General features: G+C 54.1%; 1 protein-coding gene across 2 annotated transcripts in view; it reads left to right on the top strand.

Annotated features, from left to right (window-relative positions):
- SKIC3 (SKI3 subunit of superkiller complex) overlaps positions 1 to 26,789 on the top strand; it is a 1,406,584-nt gene that overhangs the window by 1,313,553 nt on the left and 66,242 nt on the right. For both annotated transcript variants that reach the window (XM_085632495.1, XM_085632494.1), the window contains exon 40: positions 7,555 to 7,678. In XM_085632495.1, coding sequence (XP_085488621.1) covers positions 7,555 to 7,678 — 124 coding nt within the window. The remainder of the gene's footprint in view (positions 1 to 7,554; positions 7,679 to 26,789) is intronic.

Here is a 26,789-nt window from a genome sequence, read left to right as displayed (position 1 = left end):
CTGTCGCTGACTGATGCCGGTGACCGATCATCACCGCCGGTGCCTGTATTGTTTGGGCCTCGACCACGACGCGGAGACGTGCTCCGATTGTATGGCCCTGACCTCGAAAGCTAGGCGGGAGCGGTCCCGTAAGCTTCTCGAGCTTCGCCACTCGTGCCTGGGCCCCCGTCAACGCCGGCCGACCTCGTCACTCCTCCTCAGCCGGCGTCGACACCGGTGCCACCTCCGACGCCGACTCCGGTCGACATCGATCCCCGGTTCAGCCCCTGTCCGGTCCCGACGCCAGTGCGGCGCTGCCCGACGCCGCATCCGACGCCGCTAGAGACACATTTTGTCTACCGACCGGCTCCGATCATTCCTCCTGTTTACCAGGAATCGGATGACTGGGGCGACTGGGAGGGGTCCGTGGACCCTTTGGCCCTTCAGGGCCAACTTTCACTGGACTGGGCAGATGAACTGGGGGAGGCCAGTGGTTTGGATACCTCACCGGACACTGGATTCATCTCTCCTCCGACTGAGGCTTCGGAGGAGGGTGCAGGTTTTTCTGTGGTGCTGCGCAAGGCGGCCGCGGCCCTTGGGCTTGAGCTGCCTGCCGTGGCTGTGAGGACTAACATCCTCACTGAGGTGCTTCAGTCTGCCGCATGCTCCACTGAGCCTCTGCTGCAATTCAATGAGGCCCTCATTGACGTTCTGCAGGGCACCTGGTCCAAGCCCTCCACAGTCCCTCCTGTGGATAGGAACGTTGCCAGGCGCCACCGCCCTGCTCCGGGCGACCCCAGTTTTCTGTCCCAACACCCCACTCCCGAGAGTCTGGTTATCCAGGCCTCTACCTCCCAATCCTCCTTCCCGTCCGCTCCTCCGAACCGGGATACCAAGAGACTGGAACAGTTCGGTAAGAAGCTGTTCTCCTCGCTCAGTTTGGGCCTGGGGTCTTTGAACACCGCCTGTCTCTTGGACCGTTATTCCCACTTTCTGTGGGATGCGGTGGAGGACGTGCTGCCCCTGTGCCCGGAGGAGGCCCGGGCACGGCTTTCCTCAGCTCTGGCCGATGGGAGAGATGCAGCGCGCCATGCAATCCGATGTGGACTCGACACTACGGACTCGCTGGGTAGGGCGATTTCTACCACGGTGGCGCTTCGACGTCACGCCTGGCTGCGGTCCACGTCCTTTTCAGGGGATTTCCAGAGCACACTCATGGACATGCCTTTTGATGGCACTCGCCTTTTTGGTGAGAAAGTTGACAGTGCGCTGGCTCGCTTCAAGGACCCCAGGGCTAAGGCCAAGTCCTTGGGCCTCTCGGCCCCGCGGCCACAAACTTCCACTTTTCGCTCCTTTCGTGGCCAAGGAAGGGGCACCTCCTCACGTCCGCCTAGCCACAGGCCGCAGAACCAGCCTGCACGCGGTCGCGGACGTGGTTTCCGCCGAGGCGGTACTGGAGGACAACGCGGTCAGTCCACATCCACCCCGGCAGCATCCGCCTCCAAGCCTTCCTAGTCCGAGCTTTCAGGCCCATTCCTCGCCAGTGGGAGGCCGGGTTCGCCATCACCTGCTCCACTGGCGTACCATTACTTCGGACAGGTGGGTGCTGCACATCATCCGAAGGGGCTACTCTCTCCCCTTCGAGACGACCCCTCCAGCAATGCCACCGCAGCACCACCGTATCTCGGAGGATCATTTGAATCTTCTGCAAGAGGAAGTTTCGGCCCTCTTGGCCAAAGAGGCCGTCGAGCGCGTTCCGAGCCCAGAAGAGGTCGTGGTTGTTATTCCCACTACTTTCTGGTTCCCAAGAAGGGCAAAGGGGGCCTACGCCCTATCTTGGACCTCAGGAACGTCAATGCCTTCCTCCGGAAGGAACGGTTCAAAATGTTGACTTTGGCTCAGGTTCTAGCTGCCCTAGACCCTGGAGACTGGATGGTAGCGTTGGACTTGCAGGACGCATATTTCCACATCCCCGTCCTGCCGGCCCACCGGCGTTCCCTGCGGTTCACGGTGGGTCAGGAGCACTTTCAGTTCACCGTACTGCCCTTCGGCCTTACCAGTGCCCCTCGGGTGTTCACGAAAGTGATGGCGGTGGTCGCAGCTCATCTGCGCAGATTAGGGGTTCCAGTCTTCCCCTATCTCGACGACTGGTTGTTGAAGGCGGGCTCGCCCCAGGCAGTCGTCTCCCACCTCCAGACTACGGCGGATCTCCTGCATTTGCTGGGGTTTTCCATCAACGTGCCGAAGTCACACCTGAGCCCCTCTCCGAAGCTCCTCTTCATCGGAGCGGTTCTCGATTCGGCGCAGTTCCGGGTTCATCCGCCGGAACAGCGGGTCCGGGATATACAGGCCCTGATTCCCATCTTTCGGCCTCTATCCTGGGTTTCGGTCAGGCTAGTGTTGTGGCTTCTGGGGCTGATGGCCTCCTGCATCCTACTAGTGCATCACGCCAGGCGGCGCATGCGGGCTCTGCAGTGGGACCTGAAGTTTCAGTGGGCCCAGCATCACGGCAACCTGTCCGACCATGTCTTGATCTCGCAGTTGCAGTGGTGGCTCACGGACCGCGATTGGGTCACGGGCAAGAGCCTCTCCCTACCCCTACCGGAGCATGTCGTAGTGACGGATGCGTCCCTCCTGGGATGGGGTGGCCATATGGGAGAGGTGGAGATCAGAGGCCTCTGGTCTCCGGCGGAGTCTCGCCTCCACATCAACTTGTTGGAACTGAGAGCGCTCCGACTTGCACTGAAAGCCTTCCTTCCCTCTGTCCGGGGAAGTGTCGTGCAGGTGTTCACGGACAACACCACCGCCATGTGGTATTGCAACAAACAGGGCGGGGTGGGGTCGTGGACCCTTTGTCAGGAGGCTCTGCGCCTCTGGACATGGCTGGAACACCAGGGCATCACCCTGGTGGTTCAACATCTGGCGGGCTCTCTGAACGCCAGAGCAGACGAACTCAGCCGCCGGTGCATGATGGATCACGAATGACGTCTGAACTCCGAGGTGGCGCAAGGTCTCTTTCAGCAGTGGTGAGAGCCTTGGTTAGATCTATTCGCCACCGACGAGAACGCGCAATGTCAGCAGTTCTGCGTGTTGGAATTTCCAAGGCGGCACTCGCTCAGCTACGCTTTTCGTCGCGAGTGGAGTTGCGGTCTGTTGTACGCCTTTCCGCCTATACCACTTCTGCCCAGAGTGCTGAAGAAGATCAGGCGCGACCGGGCCCAAGTCATCTTGGTGGCTCCGGATTGGGCACGAAGGTACTGGTATCCCGAGCTACTCAGTATGTTGAGCGATCCTCCGATACGTCTGCCCCTTCGGGAGGATCTTCTGTCGCAGCAGCAGGGGACGGTCCTCCACCCGAACCTGTCCAGCCTCCACCTCCATGCGTGGAGATTGACCGGCCGCAGTTGATGCCATTTGACTTGCCTCCTGAAGTCTGTGATATCATTCTGGCAGCCAGGCGTCCCTCCACAAAGACGGTATACGCCTGCCGGTGGAACAAATTTGTGGCATGGTGCACAGCAAAGGCTGTGGATCCCCTTTCCGCCCCTCTTTCTGAGGTTCTCCTCTTTCTTCTTTCTTTGGCCCAGCAGGGCTCTGCCCTGGGCACCTTGAAAGGTTATCTTGCTGCCATCTCTGCCTTCTTACGGCTTCCTGAACAGCCCTCTCTTTTCTAGTCCCCTGTAGTGTCACGCTTTCTTAAAGGCATTACTCACACGTTCCCTCCTGTCCCTTTCGTAATGCCTCAGTGGGACTTGAATCTTGTCCTAACGTTTCTGATGTGCGCTCCCTTTGAGCCTCTTCACAATTGTCCTCTTCGTCTTCTGACTCTTAAGACTGCTTTCCTGGTAGCCATCACCTCGGCTAGACGGGTGAGTGAGCTCCAGGCTCTATCGTCCAAGCCTCCTTTTCTATCTGTTCATCCGGACAAGGTTGTCCTTCGGCCTCGTCCTTCCTTTCTACCGAAAGTGGTGACCCCCTTTCATCTTGGGCAGTCTGTCACCTTGCCCACCTTCTTTCCGGCTCCGCATCCTTCCAAAGAGGAAGAGCGGCTCCACCATCTGGACCCAAAACGTGCGCTCTCCTTCTATTTGGACCGCACGAAACAGTTCCGGGTGGACGACCAGCTTTTCGTTGGCTACGTGGGTGCTAAGAAGGGGAAAGCTGTGCACAAACGGACCATCTCCCGGTGGGTCGTTTTGTGTATAAAAACCTGTTATTCCTTGGCAAAAAAGGTCCCTCCTGTTGGGCTGCGAGCCCATTCTACTCGGGCCACAGCGGCTACTACTGCTTTGGGACGGGGAGTCCCTTTGCAGGACATCTGTCAGGCGGCGACATGGGCTTCGCTGCACACGTTTGCCAGGCACTATTGCCTAGACAGCCAAGTCCGGAGGGATGGCTTCTTTGGCCGTTCTGTCCTCCAGGACTTTCTGGCTTGATCTTGGTTCGCAGACCCACCACCGGGATTGGTATTGCTTGGGTATCTATTCTAAGGTGAGGAATCTAACTAACGTGTTTCTTTCAGATGAACAAGTTACTTACCTTCGGTAACGATGTATCTGTAAGAAACATTAGTTAGTTAGATTCCTCACCGACCCACCCATCCTCCCCGTTCTGCGAACTGACATCTAGGGTTAAGGCTATCCTTTTCAGGGCCCTAGATTTTTTGTCACCAGTGTCGGTCTCTTGCATGGCTCTGCAATCCTGGCGCGGAAAGCTATGTACAAGAACTGACAGCGCGCGAGGGCGGCGTCTAAGTACTCCGACGACGTCGTTCCGGCACACGACACCAACGACGGACGCGGAGCCGCAGACGACGCCTATCGACACGCAAGGGGTATTGCTACAAAAATCTTCCGGATCCAGTCTGACGCCTGGGGATATTCCAAGGTGAGGAATCTAACTAACTAATGTTTACCAATTACTTAGTATATGGTTTGCGTGGCCCCTAGGGCCTAACTGTATTACTTACCTGTGTGACTTAATGTATGCTTAAATAAGACTGTGTTATACTTACCTCGAAGCTCATAAAGAGTGCTGACGGTTTGACTAGAATAAATACATTCTATTTTTATGTATATCTGTTGTGGTGTCCTTGCATTTAGTATTCAAGGGGTTACAAATGGTATAACAGCTGGCTTCACATGCCATTCAGAGTTTAGCCTAAGACTGCTCTTGTCCATGCTACCACTAGGATAGCTGGTCTATAAGGTTGACTTTACAACCAATCACCATAAGTGTTGTTTGGACTGATACAAGGTGTACACTAGAATTAGTGACATCATATATCAGGCCAACTTCTCAAAATAAATACATATATTTTATATATATCTTGTGTGTTTCTCCTTTCATTTAGTCATTCAAGAGGTTATAATCGGGTAAACCAAGCTGCTTTGTATTCCTTCGAGACTTAGCCTGAAGGCTGCTCTCCATAGCTACTACTAGGATAGCTTTCAATAAAGGTTGTCTTTAACCTAACCATCAATAAGGGACGTTTGGACTAGTGCAAGCTGCCCACTATAACTAGTGGACAGCATATACAAGGCCAACTTCTCACATGCAGGGAGTTGGAAAGTCTGCTGCCATTGTCCGTTGTTGCTGATGGTGTTTGGCCAGCAGATTTTGAGGATTTTCCTCAGACAGGTGTTGATAAAGGTCTGGACTTTGTTGATGGTGGTCACTGTTGTCCTCTAAGTTACTGCTCCATACAGAAGTATTGATTTTACATTAGTGTCAAAAAGCCTGATCTTTCTTTGCAGTGTTAGGTCCTTGATGCTTCAGATCTTTTAGCTGAATGAAGGTCGCCCTTGCTTTGCCGATTCTTGCCTTGATGTCAGCGTCTGAGCCACCCTGTTTGTCTATAACACTGCCAAGGTAGGTGAAGGTCTCGTCATCTTACAGTGCATCATCTGCAATAGTGACTGCAGTTGTGCTCGATGTGTTAGCCTTCAGGATCTTGGTTTTTCCCCGTGGATGTTGAGGCTACGTTGTGCTGATGTGGCTGCCACTTTTCCGATCTTCTCTTACATCTGCAGATGGTTATGGGAGAGTAGGGCCAGGTTGTCTGTAAAGTCCAGGTCGTCGAGCTGCATCCCAGCTGCATCGTCGAGCTGCATCCACTGGATCCCATTTCTTCTACTTGCTGTGGATGTCCTCATGATCCAGTCTATAGCCATCAGGAACTTCCTGATTATTCTTACGAGTTTATCTGGCACACCATAGTGGGGAGGAATTTTCAAAAGCTCTCTGTCCACGCTTCAAATGCCTTCTCACAGTTGATGAAGTTGACATTAGAGGGAGGCGTTCTATTCCATTAACTGCTCAATGATGATGTGCAGTGTTGCAATCTGGTCTGTGCAGGATCTATATTTCGTGAAGCCAGCTTGCTGGTCTCGCCACTCACTGATCGTCAGATTGTTCCTCTGTTCTGTTCAAGATGACTCTGTTGAACACTTTGTCTGAGGTTGATAGAATAGTTATGTCTCTGTAATTTACATAGTTACTCAGGTCACCTTTCTTGGGGATCTTGATGAGATATCTCTTCTTCCATTCTGATGGCACTTGTTCCTCTTCCCAGATCCTTCCTAACATTGGATAGAGCATGTCTACTGATGTTTCAATGTCTGCATTCTGTGCCTCTGCAGAAATGTTGTCAGGTCCTGGTGCCTTCCTATTTCTCAGATGTTTGATGGCATGGTGTACTTTTTGCCTTGGTTGGTCTGCTGCAGTCAACTGGTTCAGCAGTTCTTCAAAGTGCTCCACCCATCTTCGTTGTTGGCCTTCTTTACCCATTAATTTCTTCCCAGCTTTGGCTTGCTGTATCTGCCAAGTTCTGTTTCCTCCAGAACTTGGCTATGCTTGTTGATATTGTTAGTAGCTGAGCAGGATATGAACTTGAAGAAAATTAAACATGTGAGAGGCCCATTAGAGACTCTTAAAAATATATCCCTCAAAAATGGTGTATGGGACACATCTCTCTTTTTCTATGAAGCTCCCAAACAAAGTATTCTTCTACCCAATGTATACCTACTTTTTGATAAAGAAAGGTCTCTGCTTCTTCATCTCCTCGCACAAATATATAAAAGCATTTCTGCTCATTATAAGATCCTGGAATCACACCCCAGTCATGAAATTTTATTAAGCAGTTGGTGTTAGAAACTGTTAGATGATTCAGTCCAAAGGCCCATTTGTTTTAATGCTAATGGCTCGGTAAAAAAAATAACCTATCAGATTGCCATCACATTTCAGTAGGGATTTTACGAGGAGCTAACTGTAGGGTAGACTGGTACCAGGTATGTATCTGGTGAGGTCATTTCCTGAGAAGTCAGTAATATTAAGGCCTTTTGATCCATTGTGCCACTTTGTCTAGCGTGCGTTGATAGTTATCATATCGCAATATACCACCCAATAGAGACAGAAAGAATAAAGAATTAGAAACATTATCACAAAGGCAGTAACTTTTTGAGGGTTAAGAATGACCATCTTGAATATACATGATCAGCATCATCTGAATTTATCTATGATACAAACTGGGGTTAAGTATTGAACATTTTCAAATGTACTTTTTTTCCTCTGCAGGGACACTCGTCGTTTCTTGGAGAGGATCGTATACCAGCCTGGCTATCCTGACTCCTGTTTGGCAGTTGCACGGTGGTACCTCCTACGGCATTTGCATGCCAAATATGATTATGAACTTATTGATGTAAGACCACAATATTACTTTTGTACCCTTTTAATACTGAATACAGAGCGATTACGTTTAAACATATAAGTTGGAAGATGATATGGTGAATTCTAGCAGTTATTTTGACAGAAATGGCTGCAGCTTCATTTAAAAGTGACTAAATTATTTATAATCAAGTATAATAAAAAATATAATAATCAAGCACTCTTTTTTTATAACTTTGCTTTTTCAAAACCTTATCTTTTTTATTAGTTTTCCAAGTCAGTGATTTAGAGCAAACATGATAGCACCGTAGTTTATTTTTATGTATATGATAGACGCATAGAGCTGCAGATTCCTTACCTTAGAATTATCCCCAGGCGTCAGACTGGATCCGGAAATGTTTCTTGAGCAGTACCCCCCGTGCGCCGGTTGGTGGTGCTGTTCAGCTCCGCGTGGCATTGTCCGCGCCGGATGTGACGTGCACAGTGCCTATATAGGCACCACCCCAGCGCACTGACATCAGATCTTATCTTTTCGCACCAGTCTGCACAAATCTGAGAAGAGCTACTTATTGGTCAACTTTTTACTAACTTTTTTCGACATTTTGTTGAAGTGTTTTGATGTTTTTTGTCCTACTGATGTGGCAGGAATATAATTTACAAATACCATATTCAAGCCCTGCGGCGCTTGTGACCGCTCGATGTCGCTGACGGACCGACACCTTGTATGCCTTCTGTGCCTTGAGCGCGACCACAACCGGAAGGCCTGCTCCGATTGACACGCCATGCACCCGAAGGCCTTGCGGAGGCAATCCGTCAAGCTCCTGGTGGATCTACCTGCGACGCCACGAAGATCCAGATCCCTGTCGAGAATAATGTCCTGGAAGCGGTCTAGGAGTCTGAGAAGTTCGTTGCACTCAAGCCATTCGGGTAAGTTCCGCCACAAGAAGAAGCCCCCGAGCATCACTCGAGCTCCGGCTTCGCAGCTGAGCCAGTGCTTGAGCCAGCTCTACACCTCCCCAAGTTTCCAGGAGCCAGAGTGACCCTTGCCCAATTGATAGAATTTTATTATGCTATGCACCTCATATTTCGACAGCCCGTTCCCTCTGCGACGCCTTCAAGCCCTGAATATTATGGGGGCCCCTGCTAGATCCAAGCCGGTGGCTCCGGTGCCAGTCAGGCCCCAAGGATCCCCAGATGGATCCGAATGGGCACCGGTCGTGTCATGTCGACCTTCCTAAGTGCGGGTCTCAAGCACAACGCTCCCGCTGCTGCCGGCACTTCCCCATTTAAATCCCCGACATGGAACCTGATGGGTGTCGCCTGCCGCTGACTTGAGCCATGCCTTCCAAGCTGCAGCCTGAACCCTGTTCTTATGGCCTAGGACTCTGGATGGAAGGCGAGAGTTTGCTGGACCCTAGAGAATACCAGTAATATGATACCGGTATAGACTGGTGTGAGGATTTGGCAGGTGCCAGCAGAATGGATACTTCTCCAGATACCCACATGCTCTCTCCCCCCCCAAAGTGGCTACAGAGAAGGGAGCTTCATTCACAATGGTGGTAAGGAGGCGGCTGAGGTCCTGGACCTTAGCTTGCCCTCGTTGGCAGTCAAAACGAATGTCTTGACGGGGCGTGGCCAAGATGGATAACAAGAGTGGACATCTAGAATGAAGCTCTGCGGTGGGCCCAGCAATGATCTGTCTCCTGATCTCCCCACGCAGGGTCTTCGCTCCTGCTACCTTGGCGGGATAAGCAGAGTGCCCACACTGACCCCGGCATGACCTTCCCCGCTGGCAGTGGCTGCTGGACTGGTGCGAGACCTGTTACATGTATCGGCCCGGCTGGGCCCTAGCATGGGTTGCCTGCTGCGATCTGCTGTGGCCTGAGGGGTGTGCGACCGCTGGCTGCTGAGAAGGTCCGGTGGGGGCATGTGGAGTGCGGAGACCCGCTTCTGCTGCAGCCTCCCCCACCCATCATAAGCACAGGGGACTGCAGGTCACCTCATCCTGTCCGAGGATCATTCCCATCGAGCAGTGGCCTGCATTAGAGATGCGGCTGCGATGGATGCGTGGCCTACTGAGATTGCAGTGTGTCTGGTGACAACGGGGCCCAACATAACCACAATGAACCTCGGATCCTTTGCCGACCTCTGGAAAATGCTTGCTGGTGTTGTGAGGTGAAGGCGAATGGCGGATGAGGGCTTGTGACTGCCACCTCTCCATCCTGGCAGGTGACTTTGTGGACTTCAATGTGCCTCAGTTCTGGACTGTGCGGAGGGGCCTACTTGGGGGCTTTACGGCTCACGCCAGCGCCCTTTCCTTGCAGCGCAGCCCGGAAGGCCTTCAGACACATTGAGTCTCCCCAGCACCTGGGCATAGTTATCTCACTGACTGCTTGTGTGCCCTGGACCCCTGGCCATAAACATCTCCGATTTGATAATGGGAGCCCCCTGTAGTGGAACATATTGAGGTACAAGCAGGCCGGAGTCTCGATTGTGGGCACCTCTGGCTGCAGGTTTGGACCGCCACGGTGCCCTGAATGCTACGGCTGACCCCAGAGGCGAAAGGCTATCATGAGCGGCCCGCACATCTCCCGCTGCGGTTCTTCTTGCGTGGGCTTGGGAGCCATGGCCGGAACTGCCCAGTCCTAGTGGCGCACCTTCCACTCGACATCTGGAAATCTATAGACCTTGTCACGAGAGGGCAAGTGACTGGATTCTCTGGTTGGTGCCCTGGAATGCGGACGTGCTAGTGACCATCCTTCACCCGCCTCATTTACGTTACTCATGCTGCTCCCAGGCACGGGACGTACAGCGGGCTGTGTCCTGTCTGCGGCACCCTTCTATCTGAAAGAAACACGTTAGTTAGATTCCTTACCTTAGAATATCCCAAGGCGTCAGGCTGGATCCGGAAAGATTTTTTGTCAGCAATACCCTTGCGCGTCGCTAGGCGTCATCTGCGGCTCCGTGTCCGTCATCGGCGTCGTAATCGCTGGGATGACGTCGTCGGAGTACTTAGACGCCGCCCTCGCGCGCTGACGTCAGTTCTTTTTTCCGCGCCAGTAAACGCAGATCTGGGAAGAGCATACCCTTTAGTCACTTTTTCATTAAACTTTTTGAACTTTTTTGGTTCATCTTTCGAGTCGACCTCGACTCCTGGTGTTGGTAGGGATGCCCGGATTCAAGCCATGTGACGCCTGTCACCGACTGATGTCGGTTACGGATCACCACCGTCAGTGTCTCTACTGCCTTGGGGCCGACCATGATGCCGAATCGTGCACCGACTGCCAGGCCTTGACCGCGAAGGCTAGGCGGGAGCGGTCCCGCAAGCTCCTCGAGGTCCGACAGTCGGCTCCGTGCCGCTCGAGGTCCCGGTCGAGGAGGAGGTCGAGGGACCTGTCGCGGAGCCGCAGCCATCACTGCTCGTCGGGTTCGAAGTCCTCGCATTCAGGTAAGTCAAGGTACAGTAAAAAGAAGTCGAAGAGGCGACATCGCTCTTCTGACTCCCCTCGCGCGACTCGGCTGAGTGTTCGCGTGGCACCACCCGCGCAGCTCCGTCGGAGCCGCAGGAGTTGCATCCGGCCCCATACCCTCCGGTCCCTGGGCATAATGCGACTCCGGGCGAGATCCGAGACTTCCTCGTGGCCATGAGGCATCTCCTGTCGAGGCCTGCTGGCGCGCCTTCGGGCCCCGCAGGTCCGACTGGGAGGCCTAGCGAGCTGGAGACTCCGGCCCTGGCGCCGTCGTCGACTTCGGCCCCGACGCCGCAGGCCCCCGTGGGATCCCGGTCGACACCGGTTGACCTTACGACCCCTCCGCCGGCGCCGACCCCTATGGTGCCGCCCCCGGCGCCGTCGTCGGACGAACGCCGTCCCCAGTTTTAGGTCCGGCGTCGGAGCGGCGCCGACCGGCGCCGATGGATGAGCAATTGATCTACCGCCCGGCTCCGTCCTTTCAACCTGTCTACCAGGAGTCGGATGACGGGGACGACTGGGAGGGGTTTGAGGACCCTCTGGCACAGCAGCGCCAGTTTGATCAGGACTGGGCAGAGGAGCTGGTGGATGCCAGTGGTCTCGACACCGCCCCTATCTCTCCTCCCTCCGTGGCTACGGAGGAGGGTGCAACCTATTCCGTGGTGCTGGCCAAGGCTGCCGAAGCCCTTCATCTGGAGCTCCCTGCAGTGGTCGTGAGGACTAACCTCCTCACTGAAGTGCTTCAACTGCCAGTAAGTTCTTCGGAGCCTCTACTGCAGTTCAATGAAGCACTGACTGACGTTCTGATGGGCACCTGGTCCAAGCTCTCCACAGTCACTCCTGTGGACCGGAACGTGGCCCGGGGCGCCACCGATCTGCACCGGGCGACCCCATCTTTCTGTCGGTGCACCCCACCCCTGAGAGCCTGGTTATCCAGGCCTCTACATCCCAGACCGCCATCCTGTCCGCTCCTCCGGATCGGGAATCCAAAAGGTTGGAACAGTTTGGAAAGAAGCTGTTTTCCTCCCTCAGTTTGGGGTTGCGGTCTATTAATACCGCATGCCTTTTGGACCGTTACACCCACTCCTTGTGGGATACGGTGGCGGACGTGCTGCCCCAGTGTCCGGAGGAGGTCCTGACACGGCTCACCCAGGCTCTTGCTGAGGTGAGGGGCGGGATGCAGCACGGTACTCGATTCGATGTGGGCTTGACACCACGGACTAGCTAGGCAGGGCGATTGCGACAACGATGGCGCTTCATCGCTACGCCTGGCTGAGATCTACAAATTTCTCCGGGGATGTCCAGAGCACCCACATGGACATGCCCTTCGATGGCTGTCGCCTTTTTGGTGACAAAGGGGATAGTGCGCTGGAGCGCTTTAAGGACTCCAGGGCTATGGCCAAGTCCTTGGGCCTCTCGGCCCGCACCCGCAAACTTCCGCTTTTCGCCCCTTTCATGGCCAAAGAAGGGGCGCCCCCACACGTCCGTCTAGCCACAGGCCGCAGAACCAGCCTCAACCTGGTCGCGGACGTGGATTCCGCCGAGGCAGAGCAGGGGGACAGAGAGCCGGTCAGCCCACATCTGCCCCAGCAGCATCTGCCTCAAAACCTTCCTAGTCCGACCTTTCAGGTCCATTCCACGCCAGTGGGAGGCAGAGTTCGCCATCACCTGCTCCACTGGCGTACCATCACGTCGGACAGGTGGGTGCTGCAAATCGTCAGAAGGGGCTACTCCCTCTGAGGCGACCCCTCCAGCCATGCCACCGAAGTACCACCGCATGTCGGGGGATCACTTGCAACTTCTACAGGAGGAAGTTACGGCCCTCTTGGCCAAGGGGGCCATCAGGGCGTTCCTGGCTCAGAACTAGGTCGGGGTCGTTACTCTCACTACTTTCTGGTTCCCAAGAAGGGCAAAGGGGGCCTACGCCCTATCTTAGACCTCAGGAGCGTCAACGCCTTCCTCTGGAAGGAGAAGTTCAATATGCTCACCTTAGCTCAGGTTCTGGCTGCCCTAGACCCTGGAGACTGGATGGTAGCGTTGGACTTGCAGGACGCATATTTCCACATCCCTGTCTTGCCGGCCCACCAGTGTTACCTGCGGTTCACTGTAGGCCACAAGCACTTTCAGTTTATCGTGCTTCCCTTCGGGATCACCAGTGCCCCTCGGGTGTTCACGAAAGTGATGGCAGTGGTCTCAGCTCATCTGCAGAGATTAGGGGTTCCAGTCTTCCCCTATCTAGATGACTGGTTGTTGAAGGCGGGCTCGCCCCAGGCAGTCGTCTCCCACCTCCAGACTACGGCCGACCTCCTGCATTTGCTGGGGTTCTCCATCAACATGCCGAAGTTGCGTCTGAGTCCCTCCGAGAAGCTTCTTTTCATTGGAGCAGTTCTGGACTTGGTGCTGTTTCGGGTTATCCTCCGGAACAGCGGGTTCGGGATATTCAGGCTCTGATTCCGATATTTCAGTCTTTATCCCGAGTTTCGGTCAAGTTGGTGCTGCGGCTGCTGGGTCTGATGGTCTCCTGCATCCTGCTGGTACATCACGCCAGGTGGCGGATGCGGGCCCTGCAGTGGGATCTGAAGTTCCAGTGGGCTCAACATCGGGGCAACCTGTCCGACCACGTCCTGATCTCAGAGGACACTGCAAGACAGTTGCAGTGGTGGCTCACGGACTGCGATTGGGTCAGTGGCAGAGCCCTCTCCCTACCCCAACCGGAGCATGTCCTTGTGACGGATGCGTCCCTCCTGGGATGGGGGGGGCCACATGGGAGAGGCGGAGATCAGAGGCCTCTGGCCTCCGGCCGAGTCCCGGCTCCATATCAACCTATTGGAGCTGCGGGCGATCCGGCTTGCACTGAAGGCATTCCTTCCCTCTGTCCGGGGAAGTGTAGTGCAGGGTTTCACGGACAACATCACTGCCATGTGGTATTGCAACAAACAGGGCGGGGTGGGGTCGTGGACCCTTTGTCAGGAGGCTCTGTGCCTCTGGACATGGCTGGAACATCAGGGCATCACCCTGGTGGTTCAACACCTGGCGGGCTCTCTGAAAGCCAGGGCGGACAAACTCAGCCGCCGGTGCATGATGGATCACGAATGCCCTCTGAACTCGGAAGTGGAGCAAGGCCTATTTCGGCAGTGGGGAGAGCCTTGGTTAGATCTATTCGCCACCGAAGAGAACGCGCAATGTCATCAGTTCTGCGCATTGGAATTTCCAAGGCGGCACTCGCTCGGAGACGCTTTTCGTCGCGAGTGGAGTTGCGGTCTGTTGTACGCCTTTCCGTCTATACCACTTCTGCCCAGAGTGCTGAAGATCAGGCGCGACCGGGCCCAAGTCATCCTTGTGGCTCCGGATTGGGCACGAAGATACTGTTATCCCGAGCTACTAATGTTTCTTACAGCTATATCGTTACCGAAGGTAAGTAACTTGTTCGTTAAGCTGCAACACAGTGCAGGCTGTGTCGCGCACTAGCAATGACTCCAGTATTCTTCACTGAGAATCTACTGTGCCTCCATGACACACCTGCTCTCTTACCTACCCTCTCTGCGTGCCTGCCGGACTGACCAAGTGCCCACCTGAACCTAAGTGTGATTAATTGGAGGTCATTCTAGATTGCACGCTTTTGGACCCCTCTCTAATCGCTGCCTGGTACTTCTGCTGACCTCTCTCCATGTGACACTGAGCGCTTCACCACAGTGAGTACGATTATCTGAGCTTTTCCCCCGGTGTTTTATGCTGACTCCTGGCCACGATGAAGCCCAAATACACCAAACCTCATTACGAGGAGGTGGCGCTGCTGAACTGGACTCTGCACAGGGGGAGAAGACCCTCAGTATCCTGCAACACCTTGAGCAGACTCTCCAGACGCACTCAGCACAGTTCGATAAGGTACTCCAGGTCATCTTAGACACTAAGACCTCCCTGGAGGCTCACATTGAAATAGAGGTAAACTTACTGAGTGCCAATCATCGTAAATTGACGGACCGTGTAGAGGAAACTTAATCTGCATTTGCAGCCCCACAACCCTCGAATAAGAATCTACGAGAGCACCTACAATAAATGGAAGCGGAGGTTGTTCTATTGCACCGCAGAGCAGAGGACGCTGAGGGCAGGTTCTGGCGCAACAACATCCACCTGATGGCTTTCCCGAACGTTTGGAGGGCCCTAGCGTAGAACTATTCTTAGAAGAATGGCTTGCACGGTATGTTCTCGGCGGCAAGGCCCGAACGTCTTCTCGATTGAAAGGGTGCATCACACTCCATGCCAACCTCCCCTCCCGGGAGTCCCCCCCGCGTCCTATTATAGTCCGTCTCCTCCATTATCGAGACCGCGACTTACTACTGCAGTGCTTCCGTACCAAAGGTTCATGATCCTATGAGAACGCTCAGGTAACGGCATATCCTGATTTCACCATGGAGGTGCAACGACGCCGTGGATTATGGTTATGAGTGAAACAACGCCTCAGAGCCCTGAATTTTAAATATGCGCTTTTGTTTCCTGCTAAGCTGCGTGTCATTGATGGGGACGCAGTCTACATATTTAATTCACCTGAGGATGCCTGTACATGGCTTTACGCAAAAGGCCGGTTGAAATCAACATCCTCGAAACAGACCGAGGATGCTTGGCTGCAGCCCAAGCTATGACTGCTGGGGTGTCGTCCTCTGGGCACACGACCTACCAAGTACCAAGCTGCGGAGGAACAGCCACGGGTGGTGGCAGAAGCATCGTTACATGCTGTGAATCCTTTTGCTCCACTGCAAGATGGGTGCCTCTTGGAGTCAGGGTCGGACTTGGCCTGCTCGCGCTCCAAATCAGGCAGGGACCATCGAGGACCAAAAGTTACCCCTTGGCCAGCTGATGATTGTGAGAAGTTGGCCTGATATGTAGTGCTCACTATTCTAGTGATCACTGTGTATCATTCCAAACGACCCTTATTGATGATTGGTTGTAAGTCAACCTTGTAGACCAGCTATCCTAGTAGCGTGGACAAGAGCAGTCTTCAGGCTAAACTCTAGAGGGCGTGTTAAGCCAGCTGTTTACCATCACATATACCCCTTGAACACCAAGTGAAAGGACACCACACAAGTTGTTATGAAAATAAAGGATATTTATTTATAACAAGACTACCCTGGCTCTTTATGAGTCAGGGAGCTAAGCACAATACAAAACTCTTGGGAAAATACTTCTAGTTGCACAATTTACACAAATGCCCGAAGGGCACGAAACCATTTACACTGCAAGTGGAATGGGAGAGGTTAGAGAGTCTAAAGTTACTGATTCCGGAGGAATCCGATCAGTTGGACTAAACGGAAAAGGAGCTGGACACTTGTAGAGTGAACCTACGATGGAGCACCGAGATGCTCGAGTTACCTAGCCCAGAGGCTGCGGCTGCGTGGGGTTCAGCAAGATGTCGGGAGTCCTCGTTGTAGTCTCGGGAGCCTGAAAGAAGAAGTTGCTGGCAGGCGACCAGTGTCGATGTTCAGCGAGATCCAAGCCTGGATCGGTGATGAAGGAAACCTGAAAGCAGAGGGGACTCAGTTCTCAACCGCTAGCTAGCGATCGTGTGGGTACCAGGAAGGTACCGGCTGAAGTCACCTCGACCAGGTTAGTGGGTGACGTCGGACTCGGCTGTCCCTCGGGCCAGGAGGCGCGGCGGCGACCAGGATGGAGGGCGAGCTGTCCCACGAAGGTGTCTGCTGTCGATGATGCTGGGCCCAGGAGTGGGGCAGCAGGTCTTGGCAGAGGCAAGCCCACGCGGGGGAGTCAAGATGGCGTCTGGAGTGGACCAGGAGGGTCCGAGGTACTCCTCTGTTGAAGGGGAGCAAGGGCCAGTCTGGAGCAACCAGACCAGTGATGAAAAACTGTCGTGGTGCGTCGTGAAGAGGGCCACTAGCCGACGGCGAGTGGCCGGACAACGCGGTGAGCAGCAAGGAGCAGAAGGGCCCCCACGCAGATCTCGGGGATGCTGGGGAGGCAGGCTTCGGTGCTGGAGCTACTCAGGGTTAGGGTTTCTCAAACCCTAGGTGCACTCACTCGAGGGTCCCTCGGTGGTTGTGCTAGATAAGCGTCATGCAGGTTCTGAAGATGGCCGGTCCCGCAGGTCTCGTCACACCTACGAATCTCAGCTGGGCTGACGATGTAGGTAGAGGTCAGAGATGGCGGGGAATCCGGGTCTCGTCGAGCTGGGCAGTCTTGATCCGTAGGAGAGACGTACAGCAAACCGCAAGCGCTTAGGTGGTGCCTGCTGGTGCAGGGTGGCTACTCCTTAGCCACAAGGGAGAGTCTTCAGAAAAAGTCAAGAGTTCCTTTCGTGGAAAGTAGTTCAAGATTCAGAATTATCCAATTTGGGAAGGGGACTCGCTCCTACCTTTATACTAGGAAAAGGGGCTGGCCCGTGGCTAGGTCCTACCTATGGGTGTGACCAGGAGGGGGGTGGTTACACCCCTATCCTTTGTCCGGCTTCGCCCCAGCTCAGGGGCTGGGGTGCCCCCGAAACTGGTTTGAGCCGGGCTATGCACAGTGAGCACCGGGGTGCCACTTGCAATCACCTTCCTTTCAGCCCTGCCTACCTGGGATACACAAACCCTGTCTGGGATGGTGCTAACACCGCCCTCGACAGGAAACCCTTTGTCCAAGCTCCCCTCGCTGGAAGGTCTCCCAGCAGCAGGAGGTCAGACTTGTGTCTGGTGGCAGCATCCATTTTGTGATGCTGAGGCTTGAGTCAACTTTAACCGGGGTTCAAGGTTGCTTCCATGTCGTGTCCCTCTAGAAGGGTGGAATGCTAACCCCGTCGCCAGAATTGGCGAGGGGTTCGTATTCCAATTCGTATGACACCTTACTCGACATGTGTGGGTGATGCGATGCCATAGTTAGCAAATAACCGCGAGGATTATAATGCATTTTAAGGTAGGTGGCACGCGTCACCATGGAACAGCTATTAGGACTTGGTTCCGCAAGCCCTCGACGGGCTCAGCTCGCGCCAGAGCACCATCTCACATGATTCCCAGCACTCTGCCTTCATGATTGATAAGGCCTGCCATAGGAGTGACTGATAGGAATCCATGCGTCCATTTTAGGGTTAGGTATAGGAATACTACACCTACAGCAACGGGTGATTACACCACCTTGCCCCAGCTGTCGTGCAGCAAGTTGTTTCAGATTTGGGTGGCCATCCAGGGGTGGCATAATACATGCTGCAGCCCCTGGTAGGCCCTGGGTACGCCGATGCCCTGGATACCTGTGGTATGCTGATACAGGGACTGATAAGGCGGCCCAGTTCCAATTAGTGGATGCACCTAATGTACATGTGTGTTAATCTGGAGAGAGAACAGCTAGGCTGTGGGTCTGATTGGCAGGCCCACAGCCAGGGAAAGTCGTAAACCAATGAAGCAAAAGCAAAAAATCTGGGTGATCATAGGATTGCAGACCCTACTCTCCTACAATGATCTATAGACCCGGGCCAGGAGTCGTGGCCTGGAGCTGGTGGGAACCTTAAGATACATAATGGCACCAAGAAGGTAAGGTAGCCTTGGCAAGAGACTGGGGAGTTTCACATACAGGGCTCACATCAGTGACTAGTTAGACTGTTATTATAGCCCATGTGATAAACTCTGTTCCCACAAACTCCTACGTGTTTTCCTGCCTTATTGCTTATTTGTCTGCATGTATCATTACTCTCACTGGGGGACAAATTTGGGGATGTTTTACTAGATGGGGCCCGGAGGGGCGACTGTCCTGGGGGGGTTTCTTTTCTGTTGTTATTATGGTTTTATGAGCTGCTCTACTAATGTCCATGATGATACTTGCTACTTGTAGACATGCTTCAGATCCATTCTACAATGCAGGGTCCTTACTTTGTGGGTTGGGGTCTGGTGGGTGGATTGTGTGTCCTTCTCCCTGTTGTATGGCATGATTTGAATGGCTAACATACAGATCAACACTCAGGTTCCCCATTATCACATCATGTCCTGAAACGTGCGGGGTATGGCTACTCCGATGAATATCGTATCTGAAAGAGACACGTTAGTGATAGATTCCTTACCTTAGAATATCCCCAGGCGTCAGACTGGATCTGGAAAGTTTTTCGTCAGCAGTACCCCTGCGCGTCGGTAGGTGGCGTCGTGCGGCTCCGTGTCCGTTGCTGGCGTCGTAAACGCCGAGATGACATCACGGAGACTACTTGGGTGCCACCCATGCACGCCAATGTCAGTTCTTTCTTTTTCCGCGCCAGCAAACGCAGATCCGGTTAGAGCACGTACGCTAGTCACTTTTTGACTGACTTTTTGAGACTTTTTGTCTCTACTTCTTTTGAGTCTTGGCTCCTGGTGCCGCATAGGGATGCCTGGATTTAAATCCTGCGGGGCCTGGCGCCATACAATGTTGGTGGCCCACCCCCATGGCGTCTGTCTCTACTGTCTGAAGCGCGACCATGACTCTCGGTCATGTTCAAACTGTCTGGCCATGGCTCCGAAGGCTTTGCGGGAGCGGTCCTGAAAGCTGCCGTTCGAGGCCCAGGGGTCGCTCGAGAGACCGACCGCGGAGCCATGATCATCGCTCCTCGGTGTCAAAGACTTCACCCTCGGAATCGGGTAAGAGACGTCACAAGAAAAAGGCAAAGAAGCCTGTTCGTTCTCCGACATCCCCCTGTCGGTCTCCGGACACGGACGAGGGGGCCGTTGGAGCCTAGGAGTCCCGCGGCCTACCTGCCCTAACTCCGGCCCTGGTGCAAGAGTTCATTGCCACCAAGGACTGCCTTTTCAAGCCTAGGGCTCCCGCCGGCGCGCCTTCGTGCCCCGCGGTCCCTATCGAGGACCCTTGCTTGCAACAGGCTCTGCCATGGGTTCCGTTCGTCCCACCTCCGCCCTTGACTGCATTTCCGGGCAATTTTGCTCCGGCTCGAGCCGTGCCCGGCGCCGTTCCCAGCACTGTTGGAGCCTTTGTTTGCTCCTGTGCCTCCCCCGCCCGTGCCGTCTGTGCCTCGGGCCGTGGAGGAGGGGGATGACTGGGAGGGGTCAGAGGACCTCTTGCACGGCAGTTTCGAGTCTGAACATGAGTGGGCGGAGGACTCGGAGGATGCAGGTGGTCATTACCTCTCCTCTGATCCTGGATATATGTCTCCTTCTGCTGTCATGGAGGAGGGCGCCACATATACTGTGGTGCTCCGTAGAGCAGCTGAGGTCCTTGACCTTGATCTGCCTACTGTCAATCCAAAGACGAACCTCCTTACTGAGTGTTTCAGCCGGCGGCAAGTTCTATGGAACCTCTGCTTCCATTTAATGAGGCCTTGACGGATGTTTTGATGGGCACCTGGTCTAGGCCAGCCACAGGGGTTCCGGTGGATGAGAACGTGGCCAGGCGTCATCGCCCGGTGACCCGGCCTTTTTGACAAATCATCCGACTCCGGAGAGCCTGGTCATTTAGGCCTCCACTTCCCAAAGTGCATTCCCTACGGCCCCGCCGGATAAGGAATCGAAAAAGCTGGAGCAGTTTGGTAAGAAGTTATTTTCCTCTGCTAGTTTGGGGCTGCGGTCAGTCAACACCGCATGCCTCTTGGGCTGTAACTCTCACGCTGTGTGGGACACAGTGGCGCAGACACTGCCCCAGTACCCAGAGGAGGTTTGGAATATACTTTCCCAAGCTGCTGCGGAGGGGAAGGATGCCGCGAAGTTCACCATCCGGTGTGGGCTGGACACCGCGGATTCTTTAGGGAGGGCGATCTCCACAACAGTGGCCCTGCGTCGCCATGCCTGGCTGTGTTTTCGAGGAACTTCCAGCGTTCCCTCATGGACATGCCTTTTGATGGTACTCGCCTGTTTGGCGATAAGGCAGACAGTGCACTGGAGCGTTTCAAGGACTCTCCGGCTACGTCCAACTCCTTGGGTCTCTCCACCACACGTCCGGCCACGTCTAACTTTCGTTCCTTTCGTGGCCAAGGTTGGGGCGCCCCTGCACGCTCATTCGGCCAGAAGCCTGCGCAAAACGAAATTCAGCGTGGCTGTGGGCGTGGAGGGCCCCGTGGCGGCACAGGGGGCCATCGTGCGGGTCACTCCACCTTCGCTCCTGCAGCATCCCCCTTTAAAGCCTTCCTAGTCCAAGCTTTGGGGTGTACCCCACGCCGGTGGGCGGCAGGATCCGACATCACCTCCCCCACTGGTGTCATGTCACTTCAGACAGATGGGTGCTGCAAATCGTCTGGAGGGGTTACTCCCTTCCCTTCGAGTCTACCCCCCCCCCCCAACCATGCTGTGGGAAGTTGGCCTGATATATGATGTCACTAATTCTAGTGTACACCTTGTATCAGTCCAAACGACCCTTATGGTGATTGGTTGTAAAGTCAACCTTATAGACCAGCTATCCTAGTGGTAGCATCGACAAGAGCAGTCTTAGGCTAAACTCTGTATGGCATGTGAAGCCAGCTGTTATACCATTTGTAATCCCTTGAATACCAAATGAAAGGACACCACAACAGATATATAAAAAATAGAATGTATTTATTCTAGTCAAACCCTCAGCACTCTTTGAGATTCGAAGTAAGTACAACACAGTCTTATTTAAGCATACATTAAGTCACACAGGTAAGTAATACAGTTAGGCCCTAGGGGCCACGCAAACCATATACTAAGTAAGTGGTATAAGAACCACTGTCACGAACACAGGATAGGCCTAGGCCTAGGGAATCGCTGGGGCTACACTATACTACCAAAGGTTAGGAAGTGGGAGGCCCACGGGATTCAGGTGCAGAGTGGAAACACTCACGCGTAATGCGTAAAAGTCGATAGAAATAGTAGTTATTAGAAATTAACAGTTTTAGGACACTTCTGGAGTAACTAGGAAGTTGAGACTTGGAAACTAGACCCTAGGATAGTCAATACCCTTGTGAGCACCGGAGTACTCAAGTTACCTAGCCCACAAGCTGTGGGTGCATAGGTGTGAACTTGCGTCGGGTTTCGTCATCGACTCCTATGGATGCCTGAAGGAAAGTTGCTGACAGGCAGTCAGTGAAGAGTGTCCGGTGGATCCCAAGGATGGAATCAAGAAGGAAGGATACCTGCAAGCAGAAGGGACAGAGTCTAGGTCACCAGCCAGGAGCCGGGAAGGAACCAGGCGATGTCGTGCAGATGCAGGTGAAGAGGTGAAGCTTGTCGCAGCAGCCACGGGTACCAGGAGACGTCGAGGACGACCAGGACCAGGAGACGAGCTGTCCCACGAAGGCTCTTGCTGTCGGCGGCGTCGATGTCGAGTTAGGACCCAACAAGCCTTGGCAAGTGGAACCCCCGCAGGATGGAGGACTTGCTTCTGGTGCAGACCAGGAAGGTCTGGGGTGCTTCTCTTTCACAGAGGAGCGGGTGCCAGTCTGGAGGAGCCGGACCAGCAAAATGAAAACAAAGGTTCGTCGTCGCAGAGGCTACTTGCCAACGGGCCAGCAACCGGACAACACGTCGAGCAACTCAGGTGCAGAAGGGCCCCACGCAGAACACGTGAAGTGTGGGGAGCTGATCTTCTTTGCAGATAGTGCTCGGGATTGGGGCTTCTCATTTCCCCAAGCACAGCCTCGAAGAAGCCTCAGAAGTCGCGCTAGTCAGTTACTAGCCACTTTTCCCAAGTCGCCAGGCCCACGTCCCTCGTCGCCTCCATGGGTCTCAGCTTAGCTGTCGATGTGGATCTGGTTCAGAGGTGTCTGGAAGTCAAGGCGCTGGTCAGTCTCTGCAGTCGTCCCTCGTAGGATCAGTCGCAAAGCAAGCAGCGGTCGTTGGATGGTGCCTGGTTGCCCAGGGTGGTCACTCCTTGGCCGCAAGGGAGATTTCTTCAGTCTTCTTCCTGAGGTCGAATGTTGAAGGTCCAGAGTTTCTGTTCAATTTGCAGATTCAGGTTAATCTAATTCTGCAGGGCTCAGCTACCTACTGATATACTGGGATAGTGGGCAGGGCTACCTGCAAGGTCCCTCCTATGGGTGGGACCAGGAAGGGGAGTGGTTACACCCCCTTTCCTTTGTCCAGTTTCGCGCCAGAGCTGGGGCGGGAGTGCCCCAGCGCCGGTTTGAACTGGACTATGCATGGGACACCTTGTGTGCCCCAGGCAGTGTCTAGTTTCTTTTATCCCTCCCTGCCCCAATACACTAAGGCCTGTCTGGGGTGGTGCTAGCACCTCCCAAGGCAGGAAACCTATTGTCCAAGCCTCCCTCGCTGGAAGGACTCCCAGCAGCAGGAGGTCAGACTTGTGTCTGTGGCAGCAGCATCCATTTTGTGATGCTGGGGCTCTGGTTAACTTTAACCGGGTAAGTAGGTTTCAACATGTCTTCTCCCTCTAGAAGGGAGGAATAATATCCTCATCGCCAGAAATGGTATGGGGGTATTATTCCAAAGTGTTAGACACCTTACACGACATGTTTTGATAAAGCCAAACCATAGTTACCATAACCGTTTAAGGTTATAAGGCACTTTAAGAGTATATGGTAGGCTATATCATAGAACAGCTATAAGGACATGGTTCCGAAAGCTGCAGACAGGCTCAGCTCATGCTAGAGCACCATCTCACATGTTACCAAGCACTCTGCCTCCAGGATTGTTAAGGCCTGCCATAGGAGTGGCTGATAGGTACACGTGTCTATATATAAGGTAGGTATAGGAATACTACAGCTAAGCAAGGAGTGATTACACGACCTTGTCCCAGCTGAGTGATCAGCCAGTTGTGTCATAATGGAATGCCAGGCCAGGGGTGGCACAATACATGCTGCAGCCCCTGGTAGGCCTAGGTACACCTATGCCCTGGGTATCTAAGGTACACTATACAGGGGCCAATAAGGTGATCCTAACCAATTGGGTTATGCACCTAAAGTACATAGTATAAATTTAGAGAGAGAACAGCTGGGCTGTGGGTCTGATTAGCAGGCCCACAGCCACATCTAAGTCGAAAACCAATGAAGCAAAAGCAAAAAGTGGGGGTGAACATAGAAAGCAGACCCTACTCTCCTACACATGCCACCTCAGTTCCGCCGTATGTCGGGGGATCACTTTGCGCTTCTCCAACAGGAAGTCACGGCCCTCCTGGCCAAGGGGGCCATCGAGCGCGTTCCTGGGCCAGAAGTAGGACATAGTTGTTATTCCCACTACTTTCTGGCCCCCAAGAAGGACAAAGGGGGCCTGCGCCCCATCTTGGACATCAGGAACGTTAATCGCTTCCTCCGGAAGGAGAAGTTCAAGATAATTACTCTGGCTCAGGTATTGGCTGCCCTCGACCCTGGAGACTGGATGGTAGCGTTGGACTTGCAGGACGCATATTTTCACATTCCCGTCCTGCTGGCCCACCGGCGTTACCTGCGGTTCACGGTAGGCCAGGAGCATTTTCAGTTTGCCGTGCTCCCCTTCGGCCTTACCAGCGCCCCTCGGGAGTTCACGAAAGTGATGGCGGTGGTCTCAGCTCATCTGCACAGGTCAGGGGTGTCAGACTATAGCAGACCTCCTGCATTTGCTGGGGTTCGCCATCAACATGCCGAAGTCGCACCTGAGTCCCTCTCAGAAGCTCCCCTTCATCGGAGCGGTTTTGGATTCAACGCTGTTTCGGGTTTATCCTCCCGAGCAGTGAGTCCGGGATATTCAGGCTATAATTCCGATCTTTCAGCCTCTATCCGGGTTTCAGTCAGGATGACCCTCCGGCTCCTGGGCCTGATGGCCTCCTGCATCCTGATAGTGCAACATGCCAGATGGCATATGTGGGCTCTGCAGTGGGACCTGAAGTTCCAGTGAGCACAGCATCAGGGCAACCTGTCGGATCATGTCCAGATCTCGGAGGGCACTGCACGACAATTGCAGTGGTGGCTCACGAATCGCGATTGGGTCAATGGCAGATCCCTCTCCCTTCCCCAACCGGAGCACACAGTGGTGATAGATGCGTCAGTCCTGGGATGGGGTGGCCACTTGGGAAAGGCGGAGATCAGAGGCCTCTGGTCTCCGGCAGAGTTCCGGCTCCATATCAACCTTTTGGAGCTTTGGGTGATCCGACTTGCACTGAAGGCATTCCGTCCCACTGTCCGGGGAAGAGTAGTGCAGGTGTTCACGGACAACACCACCTCCATGTGGTACTGCAACAAACAGGGCGGGGTGGAGTCGTGGATCCTATGTCAGGAGGCTCTGCGCCTCTGGACATGGCTGGAACATCAGGGCATTTCCCTGGTGGTTCCACACCTGGCAGGTTCACTGAACGCCAGGGTGGACAAACTCAGCCGCAGGTTCATGATGGATCACGAATGGCGTCTTCACTTGGACGTGGCGCAAGGTCTCTTTCAACAGTGGGGAGAGCCTTGGTTAGATCTATTCACCACCGAAGAGAACGCGCAATGTCAGCAGTTCTGCGCGTTGGAATTTCCAAGGCGACGCTTTTCTGATGGATACATCTGCCAGTGGATTCCTCACCTTGTTAATATCCACTGCGCCAGCAACATTCGGAAACTTTTGTAGCAGTCCATGCCGATGAGGTCGAAGACGACGTCACAGAGGCACGACTCCGCTCGCAACTCCGCTGACGTCACCTACTCCATAAGAAGACCTCGTCGGCGTGATGACGTCAGTTCCCTTTTTTCCGCGCCGTCGACGCCAACGGATTTCGGGAATCTCTATCTGTAGCTTCACTGTTACTTTTTGTGTCTACTGGATTTCTGTCCTTTTTTGTGAAAATTTCGACAAAGAAGTCGGGGTTCAAGCCCTGTCGCGAATGTGGAAAGCACATGTCCATCACCGATCCACATGACGACTGCGTGTGGTGCCTATCTTCGGACCATGATGTGGATGGATGCTCCAGCTGTCGCAAGATGAGCACCAAGGATCTCAAGGAGAGAGAAGCAAAGCTTTTCATCGCGAGGATGAAAAAAGAGAAGAGAGGTAGGAGAAAGTCGAGAACGAGGTCGGCGTCGAAGTCGACTTCGGGGCATGCTTCAAGATCTAAGAAGCACAAAAAGAAGAGGAGACATTCTTCTTGACGTCACTCTGACAAGAGTACGGCTCCGAAGTCGAAGTCACTTCTCGACGCCGTAAGGACTCTGTGTCTCCCTCGCCTGTTCTGGATTCGCCTGTTGGTCTTTTTTCTCCAGTGGCTTCACCGGTTCATTCTCCGGTTCCATCTCCGACGCCGGGTCCATCTCCGGCTCCGGCTTTGTCTCCGGTTGAGGAGTTTCCAGCACCGGGTGAGCCTTCGACCCCGCAGATTCCACCGTCGGCGCCCGTTGGCCCGAGTCCGGTGATGCCTGATCAGTACCCCGCGTTCCCTGGACCAGGTCAGGCCCCACGCATTATCTAAATGCCATGTACGGGGTATTTTCAAGAGCCATGTACTCTACTGGTGCACCTTTGGGTCCGATGGGTCCAATGGCCTTCAGTTTGGGGGAGCCTCAAGCCTATCCACAGGCCCCTTTCATGACATTTTTTCCGGCGACGCCGTCTTGGCATCTGCCGGCACCGAGGACATCGACGCCGTTCCCTTCTTCACTGGCCCCGACTCGACCTCGTTCGACGCCGGCTGCTCCTGCGGATCCACGTTCGACGCCGGCTCCGGCGCCGTCGGATTCGAACACGGCGCCGGTTGTAAGAATCCAGTCTAGGAGGGAGGCACAAAGGGTGCTTGATGAGCGAAGGTACCTTTTGGAAGAGGCGGAAGGAGAGCTTGTGGAGTCTGATGACGTTTTTGAAG

Source organism: Triturus cristatus, chromosome 2_1 (genome assembly GCF_964204655.1).
Source record: "Triturus cristatus chromosome 2_1, aTriCri1.1, whole genome shotgun sequence".
Taxonomy (NCBI): Eukaryota; Metazoa; Chordata; class Amphibia; order Caudata; family Salamandridae; genus Triturus; species Triturus cristatus.
This window is presented reverse-complemented; position numbering and strand designations above follow the sequence as displayed.